Source organism: Mchenga conophoros, linkage group LG18, assembly GCF_057382185.1.
Source record: "Mchenga conophoros isolate Kocher_MC1m ecotype Shallow Benthic linkage group LG18, M_conophoros_male_GT1.1, whole genome shotgun sequence".
NCBI lineage: Eukaryota > Metazoa > Chordata > Actinopteri > Cichliformes > Cichlidae > Mchenga > Mchenga conophoros.
This window is the reverse complement of record NC_140543.1, coordinates 22,255,051-22,278,273: the sequence shown is the minus strand read 5'-3', so window position 1 is coordinate 22,278,273 and position 23,223 is coordinate 22,255,051. Positions and strand designations below refer to the sequence as shown.

The 23,223-nt window shown below is 45.6% G+C and overlaps 2 protein-coding genes across 14 annotated transcripts in view; one reads left to right on the top strand and one right to left on the bottom strand.

Moving 5' to 3' along the window:
- LOC146553734 (myomegalin) overlaps window positions 1-14,983 on the top strand; it is a 57,767-nt gene extending 42,784 nt beyond the window's left edge. For 4 of the 13 annotated variants that reach the window (XM_085255981.1, XM_085255982.1, XM_085255974.1 and 1 more), the window contains 14 exons: window positions 72-233; window positions 414-662; window positions 769-900; window positions 987-1,103; window positions 1,179-1,386; window positions 1,473-1,594; window positions 8,202-8,438; window positions 8,559-8,660; window positions 8,862-9,082; window positions 9,174-9,317; window positions 9,429-9,567; window positions 10,113-10,159; window positions 10,407-10,461; window positions 12,325-14,983. In XM_085255981.1, the coding sequence (XP_085112107.1) occupies window positions 72-233; window positions 414-662; window positions 769-900; window positions 987-1,103; window positions 1,179-1,386; window positions 1,473-1,594; window positions 8,202-8,438; window positions 8,559-8,660; window positions 8,862-9,082; window positions 9,174-9,317; window positions 9,429-9,567; window positions 10,113-10,159; window positions 10,407-10,461; window positions 12,325-12,458 (2,069 nt within the window). In that variant the 3' untranslated portion in view covers window positions 12,459-14,983. Of the gene's footprint in view, window positions 1-71; window positions 234-413; window positions 663-768; window positions 901-986; window positions 1,104-1,178; window positions 1,387-1,472; window positions 1,595-2,908; window positions 3,040-8,201; window positions 8,439-8,558; window positions 8,661-8,861; window positions 9,083-9,173; window positions 9,318-9,428; window positions 9,568-10,112; window positions 10,160-10,406; window positions 10,462-12,324 lie in introns of those variants that run through there. The other 9 variants (XM_085255984.1, XM_085255975.1, XM_085255976.1 and 6 more) reach the window with 8 other exon arrangements.
- Window positions 14,984-15,564: 581 nt separating this feature from the next.
- Window positions 15,565-22,323, bottom strand: prkab2 (protein kinase, AMP-activated, beta 2 non-catalytic subunit). The gene is made up of 8 exons (XM_085254558.1): window positions 21,998-22,323; window positions 20,887-21,073; window positions 20,614-20,771; window positions 20,393-20,486; window positions 19,950-20,064; window positions 19,517-19,650; window positions 19,318-19,386; window positions 15,565-18,189 (listed from the first exon to the last, which is right to left on the bottom strand). The coding sequence occupies exons 2-8, from the start codon at window positions 21,043-21,045 to the stop codon at window positions 18,112-18,114; spliced, it is 807 nt and encodes a 268-aa protein (XP_085110684.1). The 5' UTR covers window positions 21,046-21,073; window positions 21,998-22,323; the 3' UTR covers window positions 15,565-18,111.
- Window positions 22,324-23,223: the final 900 nt, after the last annotated feature.

The following is a 23,223-nucleotide window of genomic DNA, read 5'->3' as shown; positions in this document are numbered from 1 at the left end:
TTGCAAAGATCATTTTCTTTTTTCCTCCTCATCCTTTCGTCTTCTGTATGTGTCCTGTCATTCTCCTCCAGCCCTTTTCAGTGAGCCTGTCTCCTCCTCCCTCTCTATCCCCTCTGGCCCTGACGGCTGGGGTCACGAAGTTATGTTTGACCCCCGGCCCAGAGCTCTCTCTGTGATGGCTGTTCGCCCAGAGCTGGACACGCTGTACAAACAGATGAATGAGCAGAACAGGGGTGAGGGGCCAAAGAGAGTGTGCCATGTGTGGAAAATACTCAAAACCTGTCTGAAACTACAGTCACACTTGGAATTGTATAGAATGTTTGACTGATCTCTGACAACTTTTGTGTGTCTGTGTGTGTGTGTGTGTGTGTGTGTGTGTGTGTGTGTACATGTGTTTGGATGGCTGGCTACAGGCTTCCCAGAGCCTCATGACAAGGCTCTGTTCACCCTTTCACCTGATCACCACAACCAGCATGGCCTGTCAAGCTACAGCCAGCTATCCCATCATGCCTTTCAACCCTACCAGCTGGGGGGCATCCCTACAGGCCACTTAATGAAGTCTGACTCAGGTTTAATGTCAGGGGGGCCTTTGTGGGACATGGAAAACTTCGTCGGAAGTTATTCTGGATCATCTGCGCACCAACCAGGAAGCAGCCAAACAGGTGTGACACACAAATGCAGTGAATTTATTTTTGGAATATTTATGTAACTTAAGAGCTTCTTAGTTGAATGAACAATACAACATTTTATTATATGACTTTCTTTCAGGGGTAAATTTGATAGAGGAACACCTGCAGGAGGTGAGGTGCCTTCGCCAACGCCTGGAGGAGTCCATTAGGACCAATGAGAGGCTTCGTCAACAGCTTGAGGAAAAACTGGCCACCACTGGACGTGATGGAGGTAATGCAGTTTTCCACACTTGAGTAACAACAAACATCGGCGCTTCTTTGTCTCTAAAAAATGACACAATGTGGGGTTTTTTTCAGGGGCTCCAACCAACATTTATATTCAGGGACTGGACACAGTCACTCAGCTGTCCAATGAGATCAGAGTCCTGAAGGAAGAAAACTTGGGTCTGCAGTCCCGCTTGCAGGCCAGCACAGGTACTTCAGTATAAAGGCAACAGACATTTAAGACAGTTTGTTTTGTTTTTTGTTTTTTTAAATAAACCCATTCAGTCTCTCCTATGCTCTCAGACACAAGTGAGGAGGTGGTGCAATTGAGGGAGGCGGTGTTTACAGCACGCGCTCGCCTGAAGCAATCAGAGCTGGAAGCTGAGCAGTGGAAGGAGGAGCTCAGACGGCTTCAGGCCCACAGTCAGGAGCAGGGACAGCAGATTCACACATTAAGGCAGGAGCGGCAGGCGGGGCAGGAGAAAACCAACAGGTGTGTGCAGATAATGGCTGTGTCTGTCTGCGTGTTCACATCATCGCTAACTGTTTTATTACTATAACGTATCTGTGCATTAACAGGCTCCAGCACGAGGTGTCACTACTCCAGCAGCAGCTATGTGAGAGCAGGGAACTGATCCACTCCCTGCAGAGCGAACTACACGTCTATGATCGAGTGTGTTCCAGCACAAAGGCCAACAAAGGTCAGTCTATCAAATTAGCTATACACAACATCCTACCATAGATATATACAGTGGCTTGCAAAGGTATTCGGCCCCATTGAACTTTCCCACATTTTGTCACATTACAGCCACAAACATGAATCAATTTTATTGGAATTCCACGTGAAAGACCAACACAAAGTGGTGTACACGTGAGAAGTGGAACGAAAATCATACATGATTCCAAACATTTTTTACAAATTAATAACTGAAAAGTGGGGTGTGCGTAATTATTCAGCCCCCTGAGTCAATACTTTGTAGAACCACCTTTTGCTGCGATTACAGCTGCCAGTCTTTTAGGGTATGTCTCTACCAGCTTTGCACATCTAGAGACTGAAATCCTTGCCCATTCTTCTTTACAAAACAGCTCTACAGCTGCTCTGTGACGGCCTCAGAGGTTGTCTAAGAGAATATTGGGAGCAATAAGACCATGAAATCCAAAGAACACACCAGACAGGTCAGGGATAAAGTTATTGAGAAATTTAAAGCAGGCTTAGGCTACAAAAAGATTTCCCAAGCTTTGAAAATCCCACGGAGCACTGTTCAAGCGATCAGTCGGAAATGGAAGGAGTATGGCACAACTGTAAACCTACCAAGACAAGGCCGTCCACCTAAACTCACTGGCCGAACAAGGAGAGCGCTGATCAGAAATGCAGCCAAGAGGCCCATGGAGACTCTGGACGAGCTGCAGAGATCTACAGCTCAGGTTGGGGAATCTGACCATAGGACAACTTATTAGTCGTGTACTGCACAAAGTTGGCCTTTATGGAAGAAGAAAGCCATTGTTAACAGAAAACCATAAGAAGTCCCGTTTTCAGTTTGCCATGAGCAGGGACAGGGAAGCTGGTCAGAGTTGATGAGAAGATGGATGGAGCCAAATACAGGGCAATCTTGGAAGAAAACCTCTTGGAGTCTGCAAAAGACTTGAGACTGGGGCAGAGGTTAACCTTCCAGCAGGACAACGACCCTAAACATAAAGCCAGGCCAACAATGGAATGGTTTAAAACAAAACATATCCATGTGTTAGAATGGCCCAGTCAAAGTCCATCTAAATCCAATCGAGAATCTGTGGCAAGATCTGAAAACTGCTGTTCACAAACACTATCCATCTAATCTGACTGAGCTGATCACCCAAAGCAAAAGGTGGTTCTACAAAGTATTGACTCAGGGAACTGAATAATTACGCACACCCCACTTTTCAGTTATTGATTTTGTGGAATACACCAGGCACAAATACACGCACACGCCGGTATTTACTGCCAATTTCCACATTTATTGATTTGTTTGTTTTGACAGCTGACTCAGTCGCACAGCCTGACAGCTCACGAGCCCAGCTGATCTTCTCGCCGCTCCTCCCCGTCTCACTATAAACACAGCGGAGGGAGACCATCATCAGTAAATAAACACCATCAGCTGTTCTTACCGGCCTCGCAGCGCCGCCCTGTTGAGCCTTCTGCTCCACTCCTCCCCGGCAGCTGCGCCCGGGGCCACGCCTCCGCCACACACCCCCACCGCCCGTTCGAGGCCGGGGAGCCGTCCGGCCGAGCCAACTCCCCCCCTCGCGAGCGAGAGAGGAAATCGGCCACCGCCATCTGTGCCCCCGGCCTATGGATCACCTTGAACTTAAAGGGCTGCAATGCCAGATACCACCGGCTGATCCGGGCGTTGGCATCTTTCATGCGGTGGAGCCACTGCAGCGGGGCGTGGTCCGAACAGAGGGTGAATGAGCGTCCCAGGAGGTAATAGCGCAGGGAGCCGATGGCCAGGCACTCCTTCTCCACGGTGCTGTACCGGCGCTCGCGCTCCGCTAGCTTCCGGCTGATGTACAGGACAGGGCGGTCAGCTCCCCTCACCTGCTGAGACAAAACGGCTCCCAGCCCTCTGTCCGAGGCGTCAGTCTGCAGAACAAACGGGAGGGAAAAGTTAGGAGTGTGAAGCAGCGGCTCCCCACAGAGAGCGTTTTTCACTCGCACAAACGCCGCCTGGCACGGCCCCGTCCACTGGACCAGATCCGGGGCACCCTTTCGAGTGAGATCGGTCAGGGGGCTGGTTAGCTGCGCAAACCCCGGCACAAAGCGATGATAGTAACCCGCCAACCCCAAGAACCGTCTCACCTCCTTTTTCGGCCTGGGGCGCGGGCAGGATGCGATAGCCGCCGTCTTCTCCACCTGTGGCCGCACCTGCCCGCCCCCCAGGTGGTACCCCAGATACTGCACCTCCCTCCGTCCAACCGCGCACTTCGTCGGATTGGCCGTGAGCCCCGCCCCCCTCAGGGACTCCAGGACCGCGGCCACCCGCAGCACATGCTCCGCCCAGGTGTCGCTGTGGATGATCACGTCATCCAGGTAGGCGGCAGCATACGCCGCGTGCGGACGCAGTACCCGGTCCATGAGACGCTGGAAAGTGGCCGGGGCCCCGAACAGGCCGAACGGGAGTGTCACGAACTGGTACAAACCGTACGGAGTGGAGAAGGCCGTTTTCTCCCTGGCCTCAGCAGACAAGGGAATCTGCCAATAGCCCTTGGTTAAGTCCAGCGTCGTGAAAAAGCGGGCCGTGCCTAACCGGTCCAGGAGCTCGTCGACCCGAGGCATGGGGTAGGCATCAAAGCGTGACACTTCGTTCACCCTGCGATAGTCGACACAGAACCGTATAGACCCATCCTTCTTCGCCACCAGAACGATGGGGCTACACCAGGCGCTGTGCGACTCTTCTATTACTCCCATCCTCAGCATTTCCGCCAATTCCCTCTGCACGATTTTTCGCTTATGCTCCGGGAGCCTGTAGGGCCGTGAACGCACCGTCACGCCGGGCTGCGTCACGAAATGGTGCTCGATGAGGGACGTCCGGCCGGGCAGGGGGGAAAACACGTCCGCAAAGCGCTGTTGCAACGCGACAACGTCCGCTCTCTGGGCCTGTGTGAGATGGTCATCACAAGGGAGGGAGGTGGGAATGATAGAATTTGGCACCTCAGGCCCCAACTCATCTCTCTCCTTCACCAGGCTCACCAGAGAAGCGGTTTCGACCTCTCGCCACTGTTTGAGGAGATTGAGGTGATAAATCTGCGCGGCTCCTCCCCTGTCCGACCGAGCGACCTCATAGTCCACGTCCCCGACACGCCGTGTGACCACAAAGGGACCTTGCCACTTGGCGAGCAACTTCGAGCTGGAAGAAGGGAGTAACACAAGCACTTTATCCCCCGGTGAAAATTGCCTGAGTCTAGCCCCTCTGTTATACAGGCGTTGCTGACGCTGCTGAGCCTGGAGCAAATTCTCCCGTGACAACCTCCCCAAAGTGTGGAGTTTTGCTCTCAGGTCCAACACGTACTGAATCTCATTTTTGGCGGGGCTCGGACCGTCCTCCCAGCTTTCTTTAATCAGGTCGAGCACCCCACGTGGCCTCCTGCCGAAAAGCAGTTCAAAGGGAGAAAATCCCGTGGAGGCCTGGGGCACCTCCCGCACTGCGAATAACAGAGGGTCTAGCCAGTGATCCCAATTGCGTTCATCCTCGTTAATGAACTTCCGAATCATGGACTTTAAGGTCTTATTCAGCCGCTCCACCAGCCCGTCAGTCTGAGGGTGGTAGACGCTGGTCCGAATAGATTTAATGCCCAGTAATTCGTACAGTTCCCGCAGTGTACGAGACATAAACGACGTGCCCTGGTCAGTCAGTATCTCTTTCGGGATTCCGACTCGGGAGATGACCTGAAACAGTGCCTGCGCCACACTCTTAGCCGAGATGGTGCGCAGCGGAACTGCTTCCGGGTACCGCGTTGCGTAATCCACCAGGACTAACACAAAGCGGTAACCGCGTGCACTCCGGTGAAACGGCCCGATGAGGTCCATGCCGATGCGCTCAAACGGGACCTCAATGAGGGGGAGAGGGCACAGAGGCGCTCTCGGTATGGCCGGCTGGTTAACAAGTTGGCAGTCCGGGCAGGACGCGCACCAGCGGCGCACATCCGCTCGGATGCCAGGCCAATAAAATCGGGCCGTTATTCGCTCCAGAGTTTTCTCGTAGCCCATATGCCCTGCCATGGGGTTATAGTGGGCCGCCTGGAAAAGCGTTTCCCGGCGGCCCTGCGGCACCAACAACTGGGTGTGTGTTTCCTCAGTCTGAGTGTCACGACTCACTCGATATAATCGGTCATTTAATAAGACGAAACGCGGGTAGGTCTGCGCGGCCTCAGGGCGCACCACGTGACCATCAATAGCCATCACTTGGTCAAAGGCTGAGCGTAGGGTGCCGTCACGAGACTGCTCCAGTGGGAAATCACCCATGGGGGACACTTCCGGGGCCGGCGGGACGTCCCGTGAGGGACGCGGGGGTGCGGTCGTGATCGCACCCCCGCGTACTGCCCCAGTAGCTGATGAAACCCCGGCCAATTGGTACCCAGAATCAGGGGGTGCGACAGGCGCGGGCTAACCGCCGCCGTTACCCTATGTGTATGGCCCTTGTATTTTAGCAGCAGCGGCACTATGGGGTACCGGTGCACATCACCATGAACACACCTCACCTCCACCCATTCTGCCTCCAATAATGCCCCGGGGCGAACCAAGCCTTGGTGCACGAGGGTCTGTGTGCAGCCCGTGTCCACCAACGCTTGGCGTATACCCCCTCGAGTCCTTACCGGAATACTGTATGTCCCTCCTGGACCGGGGGAGGGTGCTGGGGTGCCAGCAACGCGGAACACCTGCCCCACTTCCATAAGCGGACAATCCCTCCTCAGGTGTCCCGGCTCCCCGCACTTCCAACACTCCGGCCCCGGCGTTTGTGCTGCCCTCCATGGCTCGGGGGCGGCTCCACTCGGCTCGGTTCCCCTGGACGGCACCATCGCCGCGAAAGGGTTAGTGGGGCTCAGCGCCGGCAGCCGCTCTGCCAGCCCTGGTGCCGGCACACGGCGCCTCGGGGCCGGCACTGGGGCCTGTTTGGTCGGCCTCCGTCCGGCGTCCCCGGACTCCCCTGCTCCAGCGGCAAGGTGGTCCTCCGCCAGCGTCACCGCTACCTCCAAGCTTGCGGGCCGGTGGCACCGGACCCATCTCGCCGTCTCCGCTGGCAATCCTTCCGTGAACTGCTCCAGCACCACCTTGTCCACCAGCTCCGTCTCGCCCTCCGATGTTCCCGGCTGCAGCCAGCGCACCGCCGCGTCGCGCAGCTGCCGGGCCCAGCCAAATGGTCGGTCCGTTGTAGCCAGCCGACAGGCCCGGAACCGCCGGCGATGGTCTTCGGCGGTGAGCCCCAGCCTGTCCACCACCGCCCGGCTCACATCCGGGAAGCTGCTCCTTGACGCCGGAGGCAGACTCAGGGCCGCAGTTTGTGCCTCCCCAGACAGCAGGGGGAGCAGCCGCGGAGCCCACTCCTCCCGCGGCCATTGGCAAGCCTCCGCCGTGGCACGGAAGGTCTCCAAAAAAATCTGTGGGTCGTCCCCGTCCCCCATCCGGGGCACCGTCACCGACAGTGGCGAGGGCTTCGGCGTGGCAGCGGCCCCGACCAGCCGCTCCAGAACTTGTGTCTGTCGGTCCGTTTGCTCCCGCAGCGCGGCCAGGTGGGCACGCTGGTCGGCCGCCTGATCCCGGCTCATCGCCGCCATCTCCGCCAGCATCTGCGCCAAGTATTGCAGGGGCTGGGCGGGTGGCGCGGCCTGTGGGTCGGACATTTCCCCACCGGCACTTTACTGGGTTTTGGCACCACTTGTGGAATACACCAGGCACAAATACACGCCCACGCCGGTATTTACTGCCAATTTCCACATTTATTGATTTGTTTGTTTTGACAGCTGACTCAGTCGCACAGCCTGACAGCTCACGAGCCCAGCTGATCTTCTCGCCGCTCCTCCCCGTCTCACTATAAACACAGCGGAGGGAGACCATCATCAGTACATAAACACCATCAGCTGTTCTTACCGGCCTCGCAGCGCCGCCCTGTTGAGCCTTCTGCTCCACTCCTCCCCGGCAGCTGCGCCCGGGGCCACGCCTCCGCCACAGATTTGTAAAAAATGTTTTGAATCATGTATGATTTTCGTTCCACTTCTCACGTGTACACCACTTTGTATTGGTCTTTCACGTGGAATTCCAATAAAATTGATTCATGTTTGTGGCTCTATCTATCTGTCTATCTATCTATCTATCTATCTATCTATCTATCTGTCTATCTATCTGTCTATCTATCTATCTATCTATCTATCTATCTATCTATCTATCTATCTGTCTGTCTGTCTGTCTGTCTGTCTGTCTGTCTGTCTATCTATCTATCTATCTATCTATCTATCTATCTATCTATCTATCTCTGTCTGTCTGTCTGTCTGTCTGTCTGTCTGTCTGTCTATCTATCTATGGTCCCAGTGTCCCTTACTTTGGTGCCATCTGGTGGTACATGAACAAACAGATAAATGGGCTATAAAAAGAAAAAAAAAATCACTGGATGTTTTTCTGTGAATTGGAATTCCCAGAATTCTTTGCAGCTCAAGAAAAGCTCTAACGTATGACAAATATGAAAGGAGGAAAGAATAAAACCCTCTAAACCCCTCGCAGCACCTAAGCACAGCTGTGCCTAACACGTTCTCATGTTTGTGCATTTTGTCTTTCGTCTTCAGGCTACCTGTGCGAGGTACCAGTTCTACCAGTAGAGCTGGGGGAGTTGTTGGGAGAGGTGAGGAGTCTACGGGCTCAGTTGCAAAACAGTGTCCAGGAGAACAGCGCTCTCAAACAGCTGGAGCTCCACAAGCAGCTGGAACAAAAGCTGGGCGTGGGCTCACCTCGGACTCCCTCGCTCTCTGCTCTCACTGCCAGCCCTCAGAGGGAAAACTTCTACAGACGTCAGTTGCTTCATGGTGAGACATGACTGGGCATGACTCCATCATGCTACAGTGTAAAATGCCTGTGACGTTCAGTGTGCAGTGTTAAAGTTTGCAGTGTGTCCAAGCCTGTTTGCCTATCTGTGTGCTCCGCAGACCCAGCTCCATCTCCACCAGTCAGGGACATTGGTCTCTTTAACTGTGGATCTCCTGGTCCTCCATACTCAGACTTGGATGACAGCCATAGCACTGCCAATGGTGTGACTTAACTTCAGTTACTGCAACTTAATTTGACTTAATATGAAGAAGGTTTATTTGCTTTCTAACAATAACTGCACTTTTGGTTTGTGTGCTTGTTACTGAGTAGTTTGAAGGAATTCTAATTTCCATAAAATAAAAATTTAAAAACCGCTTCATTCGAAGTCCTTCCACAATACAATCCAGCTCTTTTGTCACCAGCAGACCCTCTTGATCCACACTCTGAGCTGGAGGGGGATGCGCCCGATGGATCATTCGCGAACCGTCATGGTCGTCACGCCATTGGTCACGTGGATGACTTCAGTGCTTTGCAGCAGCAAGTCCTCGAGGGCCGGAGCCTCGTCCAGCGCATGGAGATGACCCTGCAGGCCTGCCTCGGTCCACCAATGCTGGATGTAAACCAGAAACAGAGCAGCGAGCTGGTGTGTTTTCACCATCCTAGCAGTCGGCGACAACTGAAAATAAAAAGTATTGAGCACAGAGCACGAGTAACTAACTGAGCTGTGTTTGCAGATTATGGATTACGGATGTGTTAGGAGTCTTCTGTCTAACACCAAGACTCTGAGGCAGATCTTGGAGGAGGCAACGTCTCTGCTGAAGATGTTCTGGAGAGCAGCTCTTCCCAGCACGGATCCCTCCATCCAGAACCTTAAGAAGGTTTTAAAATTACGCATTATCTCATTTGTTTATTTGGCCTTTAATAGCATCAAACAACTTATGTTAAAATAAATGTTTACAGAGTATATCTGTATGTACTTGTGCATGCAGGAGCAGTGCATGCAGGAGGAAATCTTGTCCTTGAAACTGCGTGTGTCTGAACAAGAAGAAGTTCTTAAGGGGACAATACAAAGACTGAGGAGCACCAGCCGCACCAAGGAGAGCATGGAGCACTTCATAGTCAGCCAGCGTGAGTGTTTACGTGCATGTGTGTGTGTGTTTGTATGTGTGTGTGAGAGAGAAACAGGAATGTGGGACGGTCAAGTGTACTCATCCCTTTACTGATGCCTAATAAGGTATGAGTAACGGGAAGTAAGATACAGAGAGGTTCTCAGCAGACAACAATGCTAGTCCCTTCTCGGAAATGTCGTCTGTTTAGAGTTCAGAAATAATAAAGGAGGTGGTTCATGGTCCCTTGGGACGCATGCCACCAAAAACAGCTGTATGGAATAACATCATAAGGAATTCCTTACCCCCTGACCTCAGAAATATAAGTTCATTCCCTCTTTTTAAGTCCATCCTCAAAACTCATCTGTTTAAAATTGCTCATGTTTAAACCTCTGTATGCTCTTAACTTTTATCTGTTATTCTTATTATTGTGCATATTTCCAGTTTTTTATTTGTTGTACGGTGTCCTTGGGTGCTTTGAAAGGCGCTATTTTTAAATAAAATTTATTATTATTCTTAAGTAATGCAATAAAAACAAAAAAGAAACATTGTCCTTGTTTTCTACAGTATCAAGGACTCGTGATGTGCTGAAAAAAGCAAGGACAAATTTAGAGGTAAGCCATGTGCGCAGCCTCGATTACATCACTTACATATTCTTAGCTTATCTGTGTTTGTATTCCACAGGTCACAGTATTGTGTTAATCAGGATTACGTGTTGTGATGTGTGTTGTAAATTCATTACTGTTGGCTTTCCTGTCCCACCTGTTCCTTCATCCTTACCTTGTGTCTTCTCTCCCCTTCCCTGGTCTCCTCTCTTCCTTTCCATGACCCCCCCCCCCCCCCCCCCCCTTCCTCACCCAGACGAATAAGCTGAGACTTTCCTCTCTAAGTTCCTCCTCTTCCTCTCCTTATGCTGGTAATTGTCTGACATCCTGTGCGCTTGTAAATAGGTAGACGTTGTCCCAGATACATGTTTTATTAGATGACATAGTTCGTCCCTCCTGAAGTGACGATGATCATGTAATCTGGGGCAGCTTTTACCTGCGTGTGGAGTTTTGCCTTTTCTAATCATCACAGCTTTACCATCCTGTCTAACAGCAAACTCCATCCCGACTTGCATTTTTAGTATTTAATTACATTTTTCATTAAATGTAACAGGGGATATAGTGGAGGTGATTCTGGTGCAGAGTATAAAACAAGCTGACCACACACTGCTTTGTTGACTATAGAGAAAGTTGGAGTTGGATGCCAACTGGATGTATTTTTTAAGTGATGATGGTTGAGGAGGAGTTTTAAAAGGCCGTGAGTCGTTCCCGAGTCGTTCTTGAATTGTTCTGAGCGCTGTTTTACATCAGCGTGCCTCTAGTGTTCAGGCTAAGTCTGTTTACAGCTTCCAGTGTGAGTGCAAAAATAACTGCACATACTCATAGTTCCCATTCTGTATGTATGCTGCACGAGCGTCACTGAATGATGTGCACACAAACTTGTGTGATGACTTTAAGGAAGTTTCGATTGCTTCGTTATTGCCAACAGACACGCAGCACTCAGCTGAGTGTGTGTGTGTGTGTGTGTCTTCGTGAAAGATGGACAGCATTTCTTTTTCTTGTATCATTCTTCATCCTCAGCTTTCCATCTGCAAGGAGTTGGGGATTTTCTCTTACTGCTAACATTTTACACAGCAATCCCCTCCTGCTTTTGTTTTTAAAAGAATAGTGGGACATTTTGGGAAATAAAAGTTTTATCTGTAAAATGGTGCATACACATCACATGGGTATCCAGCACATCTGTGATGATACCTTTAATTCTGAGTAATTAATTACAGTACTTTTTCACTCATTTTCAGTCCAGTGGACTGACTGTATTTACAGATCAGGACTTGCTGCTTTTTTGTTATGTTATGTCTCTCGACACTGACCTATGAATCATCCAAGGCCAAAAAAGACACCTAAACTCAGTGGATGAATCAGTGTTGTATCTACACATAACAAACAATATCTTCAGTCAATTCGTGACTAGCAGCTTATCACAAAAATACTTCATTTGTTTTCATTTCTTTAGTTGAATCTATATAAAACACCAAAGATAAAGCAATGTTATGGGTGGGAAATTGTATTTTTGCACCAACAAGGTGATTCCCACAGAGCTAGCATTTCTTAGCATTTCTCAAAATGCTGTGCAGTGTGGAAACCGGACAGAATAAGAGAATAAAAAAAGTGGCAGGCCTATAAACCTATCCACAGCAGATGAAAACCATCTGAAAGAAATAAGGCTGTTAAGGAACCAAGCTTAATTAAAGGAAACACTGAGGACTTTTTACAGCTTTTCTCAAAATGAGATTTATGCATCATATTTTACAGAGCAGTCTAAAAAAAGACTCGCCAGCAAAGACTGCAGAAAGTAGCAGTGTGCAGTTCACAGATAGCATTTTTTTTTATCAAGCTGAATGTTAATTTGTGAATTTGAGAGATCTGGAAGATTCATTTTTAAGTTCAGGTTTAAGTTGTAAGCTAAAGACTGTACAATAATAGAGTGAAAACTCCAACAATCTGAAAATCCTCCTTGACCAAGCACTTGGCAACAGTGGGAAGGAAGAACTTCCTTTTAACAGAAAGAGACCTCTGGCTCAGGGAGTAGAGTGTTCCCCAAAATGTCAAACTATTCAGTCAACATCTCACCGCTCTGGTCAGTTTTATTCACCTGTATTATGTATGTAAGGATTGTTTACTAATAACATTCCCATTTCCTTCTTGTTCTTTTCCTCAAAAAATAAAAAATCCAGCTGAAGAGCCAGGAGGTGCTGCCAGAGAGCGGCCTGCTGATCGCAGTTTCCTGAAGGCCGGTGGTGCTTCTGGAGTCACAAGGGCCAGTCAGCGTACGGCAGCGAGAAAGCGCAGCAGCCAATGCCTGCTTTAGACTTTCAAAGAACCAGCCTAAATGCTACGACCTCTGACCTCTATGCTGAAATAGCCAAGACCCACAATCCCACCTTTCCCCTCACAAGCCCTGCTCTTTACCGCCATAGATGCTTCAGTCCTTTCCTCCTCCAGGCACTGTGTACACAGTGCAGTCTGCACCTGGAGGCTTACCTGATTCCCCTCACCCACTCCACTGTTTGTGACATCCCCCACCAACACGTGTATTATTGTCTTTGAGTGATACAGTCAGCAGTTTGCCTTGTAGTGTGTGTGTCAGAAGAAGGTGTTTAAAATGTGCCTATGAAGGCTTCACTGATGTGACGGAAGTGGTCGAGGATGCCTTTAGATGCCGGGTTACACAGAAAGAATTTGGGTATTTATCAGGTAAAGATTTTACATCACTGGACAGCTTAAAGATGCACACCGCCTTACCTGCGTTAAAGGCATCCCTGAGAGAGAGCCAGACAGCCTGTGGATGGAAGAGATGTTCATGCATGTTTAAAATGGCTTGTGAAAGGAATTCTGCACACACGAACACACACACACACATACATATATGTGTGTGTGTGTGATGGAACCCAGCCCACTCAAAGACAAGACAGCTTCAACTTTGACTGCCACAGAAACTCAAGTACTTATTCTTGTGGCACTCTAATTAAAAAGGACACCTTGTAAATGCAATGCAAAGAAAAATGACACTGACAATGTATCATTACACACAGTGGAGGAATGTACAGTAGGTAGTCGATCACTGCTATTAGTTTGCTACTAGCTATATCTGTGTTTGTGGAGGAAGCTCATGAATGGTATGTCAGACATTAGCCGAGGCTTAAAAACAGCTGAACAGGAAGGTTCCATTTCAGTCACAAACGTCCTCTTTTAGACCCCAGAGGTGCTTTACTGGCATCCAACTCCAAACTGAAAAATGCTAAACAAGTCACAGAATTGTGAAGCTGGCTGATTCTGATTTCCACGCTGGACTGTAGTTTGTAAAAAAAAGATTCGAGTACTCAAATGGAACCAGGCTAAACACGCGTATTCACTCCTCTGCAGGAGTTCTCATACGAGCATGTGCAATAACGATATAGTTTCTTGAATGATTATGCTGCACTGGGTTATTTCTTCTTTGCCCAACACTGAATTATTATCATTCACGCTCATACTGATGTTAGGTGACAAACGGTGTTACGATTATACTTATTTTTCTCGAGTGTTTATGCATGACAGAGATTGTAAATGTTGAAAATTTAGGCTATGGAACAGGGGATCGCCAAAACTTGCCAAAGTTTGAACTTTGAACTCTGTACTTCACTCTGACTTGCCTTATCCATGCGAATGGCGAAACCCCAGTTGGATCAGGTCGGTGGGGTTACACAAGTGTTAAGTTATTGGGTGGGCCTGTTGAACCACAGAGACGGTAACCGTTAGACAGCTGTGTTCATTTAATTTAGAACTGTGTGACAGAAATGAGCTCCTTTATTGGACCAAAAAAAAAAAAAAACTCAACCAAGTGGCCATATGCTATTGTCTTTGCCATTTCTCTTGGTTCAGGCCATCCTAGCATTCCCATGGCAACGGCAATATGGATGATGCAAACTTTGGCAGGCTGCTGGTGGGGTCGTTGTTCCATAATTCACTTACTTCACATTTAGTTTGGTGTGTTTTCTTGCTGTACATTTGCCATTTTATGCTGTAACCCCTCCCCCCAAACAAATCTGCTTTTCTGGATGATGTTTTGTGTGAGTGCGTGCGTGGAAACATCCAACATTTGCTTTTTTGCAAAGTTGATTACCTGGGTAGCTGTGCAATAGCTTGATATGTTTTATTTTGATGTTAAACATCATTGAATTCTAAGTGTGTTTGCGATGTATGATTTCCATGCAGTGTACGCTAAGAGGTTTGTGTCACTTTGAATCACTTAGTCATATATAGGCTGTCTGCTAAGTAAACTATGCCTTCGTGATATTTACGACACTGATCACAATGCCATCCACCTGTAACGAAGCTCTGATTGATGTTGCTTTACTTGCCTTCAAATTTTAGCTCGAGAGCCTCTTAAGTCCGCTCTCGGTGGTAGAAATGGCCTTCGACAAGCGTCTACCTGAGTTCTGCCAAATTAGGTTTTGTTTGCGCTCGAGTCTTCAGAAAAAAAAGACAAAAGTTGCCAAGTTTTACAAAAAGTGGTAAAATGTTTTGAAGATTTGTGTACTGTAAATAAAATTAAAAGCCAGTGACTGGAAAGATTATGACGTGTTTGATTCACAGAGCACCTTATAAGAGCGTAAACAAAGCCTTTTTGTTGAGGAGGGAACCAATAATGCTTTGTTGGTGCTGAGTTGCATATGTATATTGTGCTCTGATTGGTGCAGCTTTTTTTCCTGAGTTTGTGCATAATGAACTAGAAGGCCGATGCAGGACTCTTCAGGATCCTGTCTCTGATGAGTTAACCGTGTGTTGTGTTGGCAAAAGTATTACCACTGAAAGATTTTGGGAAACAATAAAATTTTAAAAAACACTTTAAAATCTTTTACTTCTGTTTGTTTTACATCCAGATCACCAGTAGCAGGGATTTTCCCCTCCCACTGTGGTACCTTACAATATAAAGCACCTTGAAATGACAGTTGTTGTGATTTGGCACTATATAAATAGAACTGAATTGATTTGAATTTGTTTTTTTCTATTACCAGTAGGAAAAGTTGATTTGATAAACACCACAAATAAGAGTGATGTCAGAGTGAACCAACACCTGGTGCACTCGTCACTGCAACAAGGTGAGAGGTTTGAGATCAAGTCATCTTTAGGGTATCGGATCACCTGCTTCCATCTCACCGCATCCCTAGCATCGTCTGTCACACCTCCTTCACTACATCATGAATCTTCTCTGTTGTCCTCCTTTCCTCCTGCCCTGCAGCACCAAATTCAACCCTTCATCCCATTTGTTCAGCATCCCTCATCTGTGCATGTGTATCTTACCCTCTCTAACTTTATCTCCAGTGGTTTAAAATTAAGTGGCTGAAATAAAGCAGGTATTAAGGACAGATGTTTAACCACGAATCCACACATACAATAAAGAGTCAAGTTAAAGAGAAGACAGAGGAAATGGGATCAGTGCACCCTCTTTATTTTGATTTATATGCAAACAAGTAAAACCTTGTACAGTTGATCCTTACACTGCTTCTGCAAAGCATTTTTAAAAACATTCATGAAACCGCTGTAAAATTCAAGTTTCAGTTTCAACCTTAAAACAGCCAAGTCTACCAGACATGGATCTTCTTTGAATTTAGGACTTAATCCATGTCTGGGAATCTGGCTGCATTGCCACAATCCCTTGCCATCTTGTCATATGAAACTCTTTGGACAAAACTTCCTAGCTAGCCTTACCTTTTACAAAACACTTGTACACCCAACAGGATTTATGAAAGCCCCTTTTACAAGTCTGGAGTTTACCAGATGTTGGTATATACTGTACTTAAGATGCAGACAAATAGACACCAAACTGAAAAAGTGGAAAACACAACGTTTAAAGCCACCATACCAAAAAGAAAAAAAAGAGATTAGCTTCAAATGCTTTTATGAATACACATGGTAAGCAAACTTTGTACAACACTTGAGTTCTGCTCATGTCGATTCATCTGATGACGTGTCTCTGGCTACTGTTTGAGGTGTGCGCGTTCACTCATTTTCTAAATGTGCACCACATGTATCTTTATAAGGGCAATCAATACCAAGCAGCAAGGTGAGACTGTTCGCGTGTACAGGCCTCTGTATACAGTACATGTAACAGATACAGTACATTCCTGTAATCCTGTTTGATAAATACAACTCCATACAGATACACACAAAGCACAGCAAAATATCTTAATTAGACTAAATCAGATCCTACAGTCCAGAGAAGCTACAGTACACGCGTTCTCTGCTGCATAGTTAAAAGCTTACATCGACACTCCTGCTCAAAGAACGGTAAAGTGCTCGAAAACTTACATCAAGGCAACAGCAGAACTAAATGACCTTTGACCATCATCATATGGAAAGTGGGTCTCCCAGTTAAAACAGGTGAGTACTCCTCCCGCGACCAAAACTTTACCATATACTGAAATGTATGTGGCAGATTCCACTGAATGACAAGCAACGGCATCAAACCCAACTGTGGGTTCTGCATCTTTTTAAAACTACAAACCAGGAGCCAAAGACTGGGGTCAGAAATGTCCTTGTTTTTTTGAAGAAAGTCAGATTTGATTTTGAAGCTAATATAATTAAAACCTTTCAAATAACAAACAAAGTTTTCATAAATACAGTTCGCTCTTTTATTGTAGAAACCTTCACTCTTGTTTGACCGGCAAACTGTATTCACTAATACAAAGTTATCATTGTTTTAAAAGGCTGACTGACCGTGTTAGGCCTCAGTTACATGGGCCTAGACACCAGTTGGAGACCAACTGACAACCACCGGTTGTTAGGGAAAAATTAGTATTGCACAACCTGTTGTGTGTGGTTGCTGGCAGTCGCTGTGAAACTGACTGCTAAGCCTCAGTCACTCACTAAATCAGCATCTTTCTTGAAAACTATGGCAGCTGTCATAATCTATGAACAAAGTAATCACATGATGGTTTTTGGCATAGCACTACATTTGAGAAAACCAGCAACCACTTTCAGCTGGTTAGGAAATACACAGATTTCCCTAGCAACTGGAAGTTGCTATGGCGTCGCCAAAGCCTCTCTCTTTCCAAAAGAATGTGCCTCTGTACACACATGTGGACAGACCACTAAAAGACAATCAGCTATAAATTAATTAACCATTAACTGCTAATCAATTCCATGTCACATTGAATGAAAAGAAATTTGCTTTTCTTTCACAAACAAGGACAGCTCCAAGTTGCTGCAAACGTTTGAGCACTACCTGATGTTCCTGCTGCTTGCTAAACAAGAATAAACATGATACTTGTGGGTTGAGCTAAAATGTAGTATTTCTGCTTTTTATTGCACTTTAAGTTCAAGCAATGCTAAATTTGTTGCTCTTCGCATCAGCCTGTTGACCTAGACTTTGTGCCAGTTTAAGTCTTCCTGTTATTCACCATTTACTCAGCTAAAAGCTTAATGGAATTAGTGGAAAGGTGAATACAATCACTCAACACTGATTAAATTCAAACTCAACTGAATTAAAACCCAAAATCCAACGTAATATATCATTTACAGGTTCTCTACCTGAAAAAAAGGCATGTGTAACAAGGATTCGCACCCCAGAAAACATGATTATGAATCACAAGGAGCAGCAAACGCTTGAATACACACAGTGATCTTATCCGTCCGTAGAGGTCAACGGTAAAAAGCCACAATATGGTTCTCATTGCTTTTTCCAACACCTGGCACACACACTTCGCTACTATTGTTTAGAGCCCTATGTAGACAGAAGTGCAGCCTCTTTAAAACCCAAGTCACAGCCATGGGCCTCTAAGCTCGTCTGTAAACTTGTTTCAGTGCAAGATATAGCTAAATGTAACAACAAGCGCGCACGCACACACACACACACGCATATACACAAACACAGACTCACACGCACAAAAAACCAACAACAAAAAACAAAACAAAAAAAACAACCCACAGCAGATTATAAACATGCTGCTAAAAGCACTGGGGGGAACCCGAGCTGAGGTTTAGATAGGCTTGTAAAGCAGAGAAGTGACATATTTCTTCTTGTATCTGTGAGTCGCACTCAGCACCATTACTCCATCCTAACCAGGAGAGGAAAAAACAAACAAACAAACAAAAACAGGCTGTCATTAAGTTGGATCCAAAGCATCAGAACAATGCAATATGCTCCAATTTGTGAAAGTACCAACTACGTACATATTGGATTACTGTTGAATACGCGATTTACCACAAACCTCACCACAGGTTTGGCTCACATTGAACCACCTAACTGATCAATTAGCTAATAACATAATAAAAATAATGCAAGAGAACTGTAGAAGTAAGTTCTGAATGTGGTCAGTGGTGTGAAACGATTCACACCACTGACCACTAGAGGTGGGAATCACCAAACATCCCACGATACGATATTATCACAATACTTAACTCACGATACGATATTATTGCAATTTCTAAAAATATTTTGCGATATTCAGATTCTGTACATAAAGGTAAACTTTATCAATATTCATTTTATCTAATATCAAAGTCTCGCACTCAGTCTTTCTCTCAGTTCAGTTTTATTGTTGACAAACTGAACGGTTTGTATTACAGTCTAGTCCAAGTTAACTGAAACCATCTGGTACAATTATAGCTATTCTGAACTATGCAATATGAAAACTATGCAGGCCCTTCAGCAACTGAAGAATTTGAAAGTAAATTAAAACAAAATATAATTTTACATTAAATAAAAAAGTTTTAAACTTAATTAAAATAAAACATGTCTTAAATTAAAATAAGTAAACTGTCATGTTTATTGCTGCAATAAAAAAAGTTAAACACATTTGGACAGTGTCAGGATTCTTGCTCAGAAAAAGGATCAACATGCTCTGAAGTCAGAGCACAAAAACTTTTTTTGTAACAAAATATCAATTTCTGCTGTCCCTGTATCGATACATTATTAGCAAACAAAATATCACGATACTACACAGTATCGATTTTTCCCCCACCCCTACTGACCACCCCTACCAGCTTCCCCCTTTAAAGCAGAACATCTTCCCTTTGTCTGCACAAGGACTGAAAGAACTGATATAAAACTGATATGATTAAAAATCATGTTCATGTAAATGTGCTGGAACATTTAACAAAAAGAAAAAAAAGAGGGTAGGGGAGCAACTACTAACTTCCGTGAAAATGTGAGTCATGAGTCATTCTGCTGCAAGTAAACCTACCTTTATTGAAAGTGCATATAGGTGATTTAGCATGACATGGTTGGGTTCAGGCAGCAGGGCAGGGTCACACTAACAACAGACAGTAGGAGGAAAAGTCACAAAGAAAACAGTAACACGAAAAGATGAGTCACATCAGGGTCTAAAAAATTCTATCTGATTTGTAAACTGAGAGAAAGGTGCGAAAGGTGTAGATACTCACAGATATATTGGTGTCCTTGTTGAGAATGACTTGAAGGAGGTGAGGCGGGAGGATGGGCGGGGCTTTGAAGTGCTCCTCAGGTCTGAAGACATACTGCTCCTGTCCATACGGACCAGGAGGAGAGCTGGACAGGTCTAAAGATACAGCAATCACATTTATATGACATTTCACATACACACTTTACTCTACAGCTACTGACCAATTAAACACTAACAACAACAATAAAAAAGCTGTATTCTTTATTGTTGTATTTATTTTGGCATTTATTATTCAACTCCTTTCCTGGGAGCTGTATTAAGACTTAAATTGCTGGGACTGTAAGTGCAAGGTCAGGAAAGGCATGCTGCAATATGACAAGGCACTTTCCAGTTACTATTTACACATGCTGATTACCTTTAGTTGACTAAATAATTCAATAACGGAGCAGGCTGACCTGACGTGTCGGAGCACTCCAAAGAGTCGACCTGAAGGGCGTCAAACACCTCAAAGTCAGACTTTTTCACATGGATCAAGTTGTTGATAGTTCCCATCTGGCTGGTTACCACCGGCTGCCGAAAAAGAGAGAAATCATCACAGAGGAAATGAGGAAGCATGTGTAAAATTAGCAGTTTCCTGCACAGTTTTCCCTAAGGCAAAAGAGCTATTTAGCAGCTTTCACCGAATAGAAGGGCTTTTCAAAGCTTTTCAGTCCCTCTGAGGTCTCAAAGTCCACATTTTGTGAGGATAACACAATACAAGATGGATGAAACTTAAATGCTAAATTTCCACAAAGGAATGTGTCCCTTCCTTTTTGAACTGTCAGAGGTCTCTGCACCATGCCAAAATGCAGTGTGCATGAATAAGTTAATGGAGGGAAAAAAAATGAAGCTACTGTACCTCTGATGGATCATGCACCCACTGTCCATCTACAAAAAACTTGTACTGGTGCTCTCCTTCGGGCAGGTCCAGAATTGCCACAAAATCATTATGGCTTAGGAGAAAGTAAGAGAATGTATTAGTGCAATATCCGAAACGTTTATCTACAAACTCTCAAGCTACAGGTTTACTTATAAAAGATAATGAATGTGATAACGTACCGTTATCCACTTCCTGTTTACCTTTTATTTAGCGGTATCTTTGTGTTCCAGTTATTAAAAGAACCAGCAATGTAGACCTCCTTCCCACCTCCGGCCCAGCGGATCACAGTGGGGCGAGCCTGAGGACCAGTTTTAACCAGATCATCCAAATCTGGGGTGAATTCTTTCTCTCCTGATGCCTGAAAGTAGTAAACATATAAATCTCAAATATAAGCTGTTTTGAGAAAATAAAGCTTTCAAATCTGAGGAAGTGGTGTGGAAGACAAATGTGTTTCAATATTATAATCTGCATACCTTCGATTCGGGTCCATGTGTGTTGAAGGTGTTGGGGTCATCTGTGCTGTCCACCATCTTGCTGCTGGGTTCTTGGTCTTTGGAACTGCTGCCACTGTCTGAGCGATGGGCCTTGGCACCATGCCGATCTCCGGCCACTCTGTCACTCGTGTTGCCCATGGTGCTTCACGTTTTTTTTGCAGTGCCACTGGAAATAAAGAACAATCCATTATGTATTTAAGCATAAAGCAAGATCTTTCAGAAACAAGAAAAAGACTTGAAGAGACAAACAGACTGTAGGCAGAGATCAGCACTAGAAATCTTAATAGCTCATGGTAATCTCCTGTTTTTTCCCCCCATTATAAATTTTATACATCTGATACGGATGAAACACAGTTTGTCTATGAAGCAGGAAGACCCCCCAGGTTTTCTGGTTCTTCAGTCAATAGAAGAACCAGAAAATATTTTATTTAATTTTTGAAATCCAGCCTTTAATGTCTTATAAACTTTTAATTTTTTTGTGGTTTTCAGTGTGGAACTATCTGTTTTTTTATATATCTCCAATTTAACAGATCTACATCAGTACAAAACTTTTGATGCTGCTGACAACAAATTGAAAACAAAATATGAATATGAAGATCTCTTGAATAGACACCATAGTCGATCTCCAGTTATCCAAAAGACAATACATCACAGAAAGAAGCTGAGGCTGACCACAGGCTATTGTGACACATGTTTAAATACAAACTGAACCTGTTACATGAAACTATTTGTTCAGCATGACAAACACCATCTTAACACGATGAGCAGCAGCCTGACTCAGGCAAAAAAGCTAAACGCCTTTGCAGTGGGGCTAACCGGCTTACCGGTCGGTAGACGGATAAAAACAGAAAGGTGAAACAGGGACTGTCTTCTGGCCGTGTTTTTGGACTTGAATCATAAACCGCCTAACGTAAATACAATCATGCTTTCAGACATAACGTAGTAAGAAAACCTCCATTAGTTAACGCCCACTAGCTAAGCTACCGCCAAATCAACAAGTTTTCACCACAGAACTTAAAATAACACATACGCAATTTTGCCATTAGTAAATAATCATGAGTACTCGTACAGCTTGCCGACGGAAACCTACCGTAGTTTCCCCACCAGCTGTTCTGCTGTGTCCACCTCAGGTCACTTCGCAGGAGAATATTTTTAGCCCCTGTTGGGAGTTAGCTAACTGCTAGCTGTCACTGTCTACAAGCAAACGACCAAGCTGTTTGCTCTGTTTATCTGCGCCGCAACAAACACTTTCACCATTAAGTTGTGGCAGACGGGAAAAAAAAAAATAAAATCACCGACACTCTCCACCTATCTGCACATTGACTTTAGTTTGTGTTTTAGTGGAGGGCGGGCCCACCTCTCTACGTCACTGCAGAGAGCCCAGTGCTGCCCCGACTACGGAGAGCGGTTAGGACAAAAACTGTTCAAACAACCGAAAAAAAGGGCTGAAGGTCGCCAGGAAGGCAACACCTGTCACAAAAACGCCACAAAATGAAGAAGGTTAAGAGACACCCACAAGGAACTTAAGTAAAATAAATCGTATTTTACGACTGACTGCATAGTTAAAAAAACACATAGTAAGTAATAAGCAAGTAATGTGATCCCAGTGAATATACAGCATTGTGCAAATCACCTCTCACCTATTTATATTTCCCTTCTAAGGAGCCAGACTTTACTGTAATTTTTTTAGTGTTCTTCAGCAGCAGTTCTCCAGGATTTCTGAAGATCTGTCAGTTTTATGTTTTTGACATTGACTGCTTTTTCACTTATTTTCAGTCCAATCTTTTCAAAGGAATTTTTAAAAATTGTTTTATTATTATTATTATTACTTTTATTATTATTATTTATGATGCCTACTATCAAACGTTTAATTAAAAATGCGGTTTGTATAGTATGTCTATACCCCCTGAGGCCCCAGCTTCCAAAAATCCTGGGGTATTTAACTTGTCTATGTGGGCAGTTTCATTTGAGCTTGAAGATACGGTTTATGGAGCAGGGGCTTCTCTCAGTCCTTGGTGATGTAAACTCACTTCAGTGTGGACATGACTGTGTTCTGACTGTGTTCCAGGAGTTTTAAGTTCGTGGCAGGATTGAGCCTTGATGGTTCCTGAACATCCTAACCATTTTCCTCTCATCTGACAGTGACAATTTGGGTCTTCTTCTAAACTTTGGCAAATGGATGACACATCCAAACAAGTTGTTCAAGGAACAAGATTTCTGGACCTGCAATTGTTTAGAAAGAATTGTTTAGCTGTTTAGCAAGAATCCAAAATTCAACTGTACACATTTTCCCTTCCCTCCTAATTTTGGAGGATT

Bases quoted from the DNA above. Each gene is read 5' to 3' on its own strand.
- prkab2 (XM_085254558.1), bottom strand. From the start codon at position 21,045: ATGGGCAACACGAGTGACAGAGTGGCCGGAGATCGGCATGGTGCCAAG. The intron at 20,065-20,392 runs GTACAGTAGCTT...CTTTTTCGGCAG, and splicing joins GGGTGCATGATCCATCAGAG to CCGGTGGTAACCAGCCAGAT. The intron at 18,190-19,317 runs GTAGGTTTACTT...TCTCCTGGTTAG, and splicing joins TATATGCACTTTCAATAAAG to GATGGAGTAATGGTGCTGAG.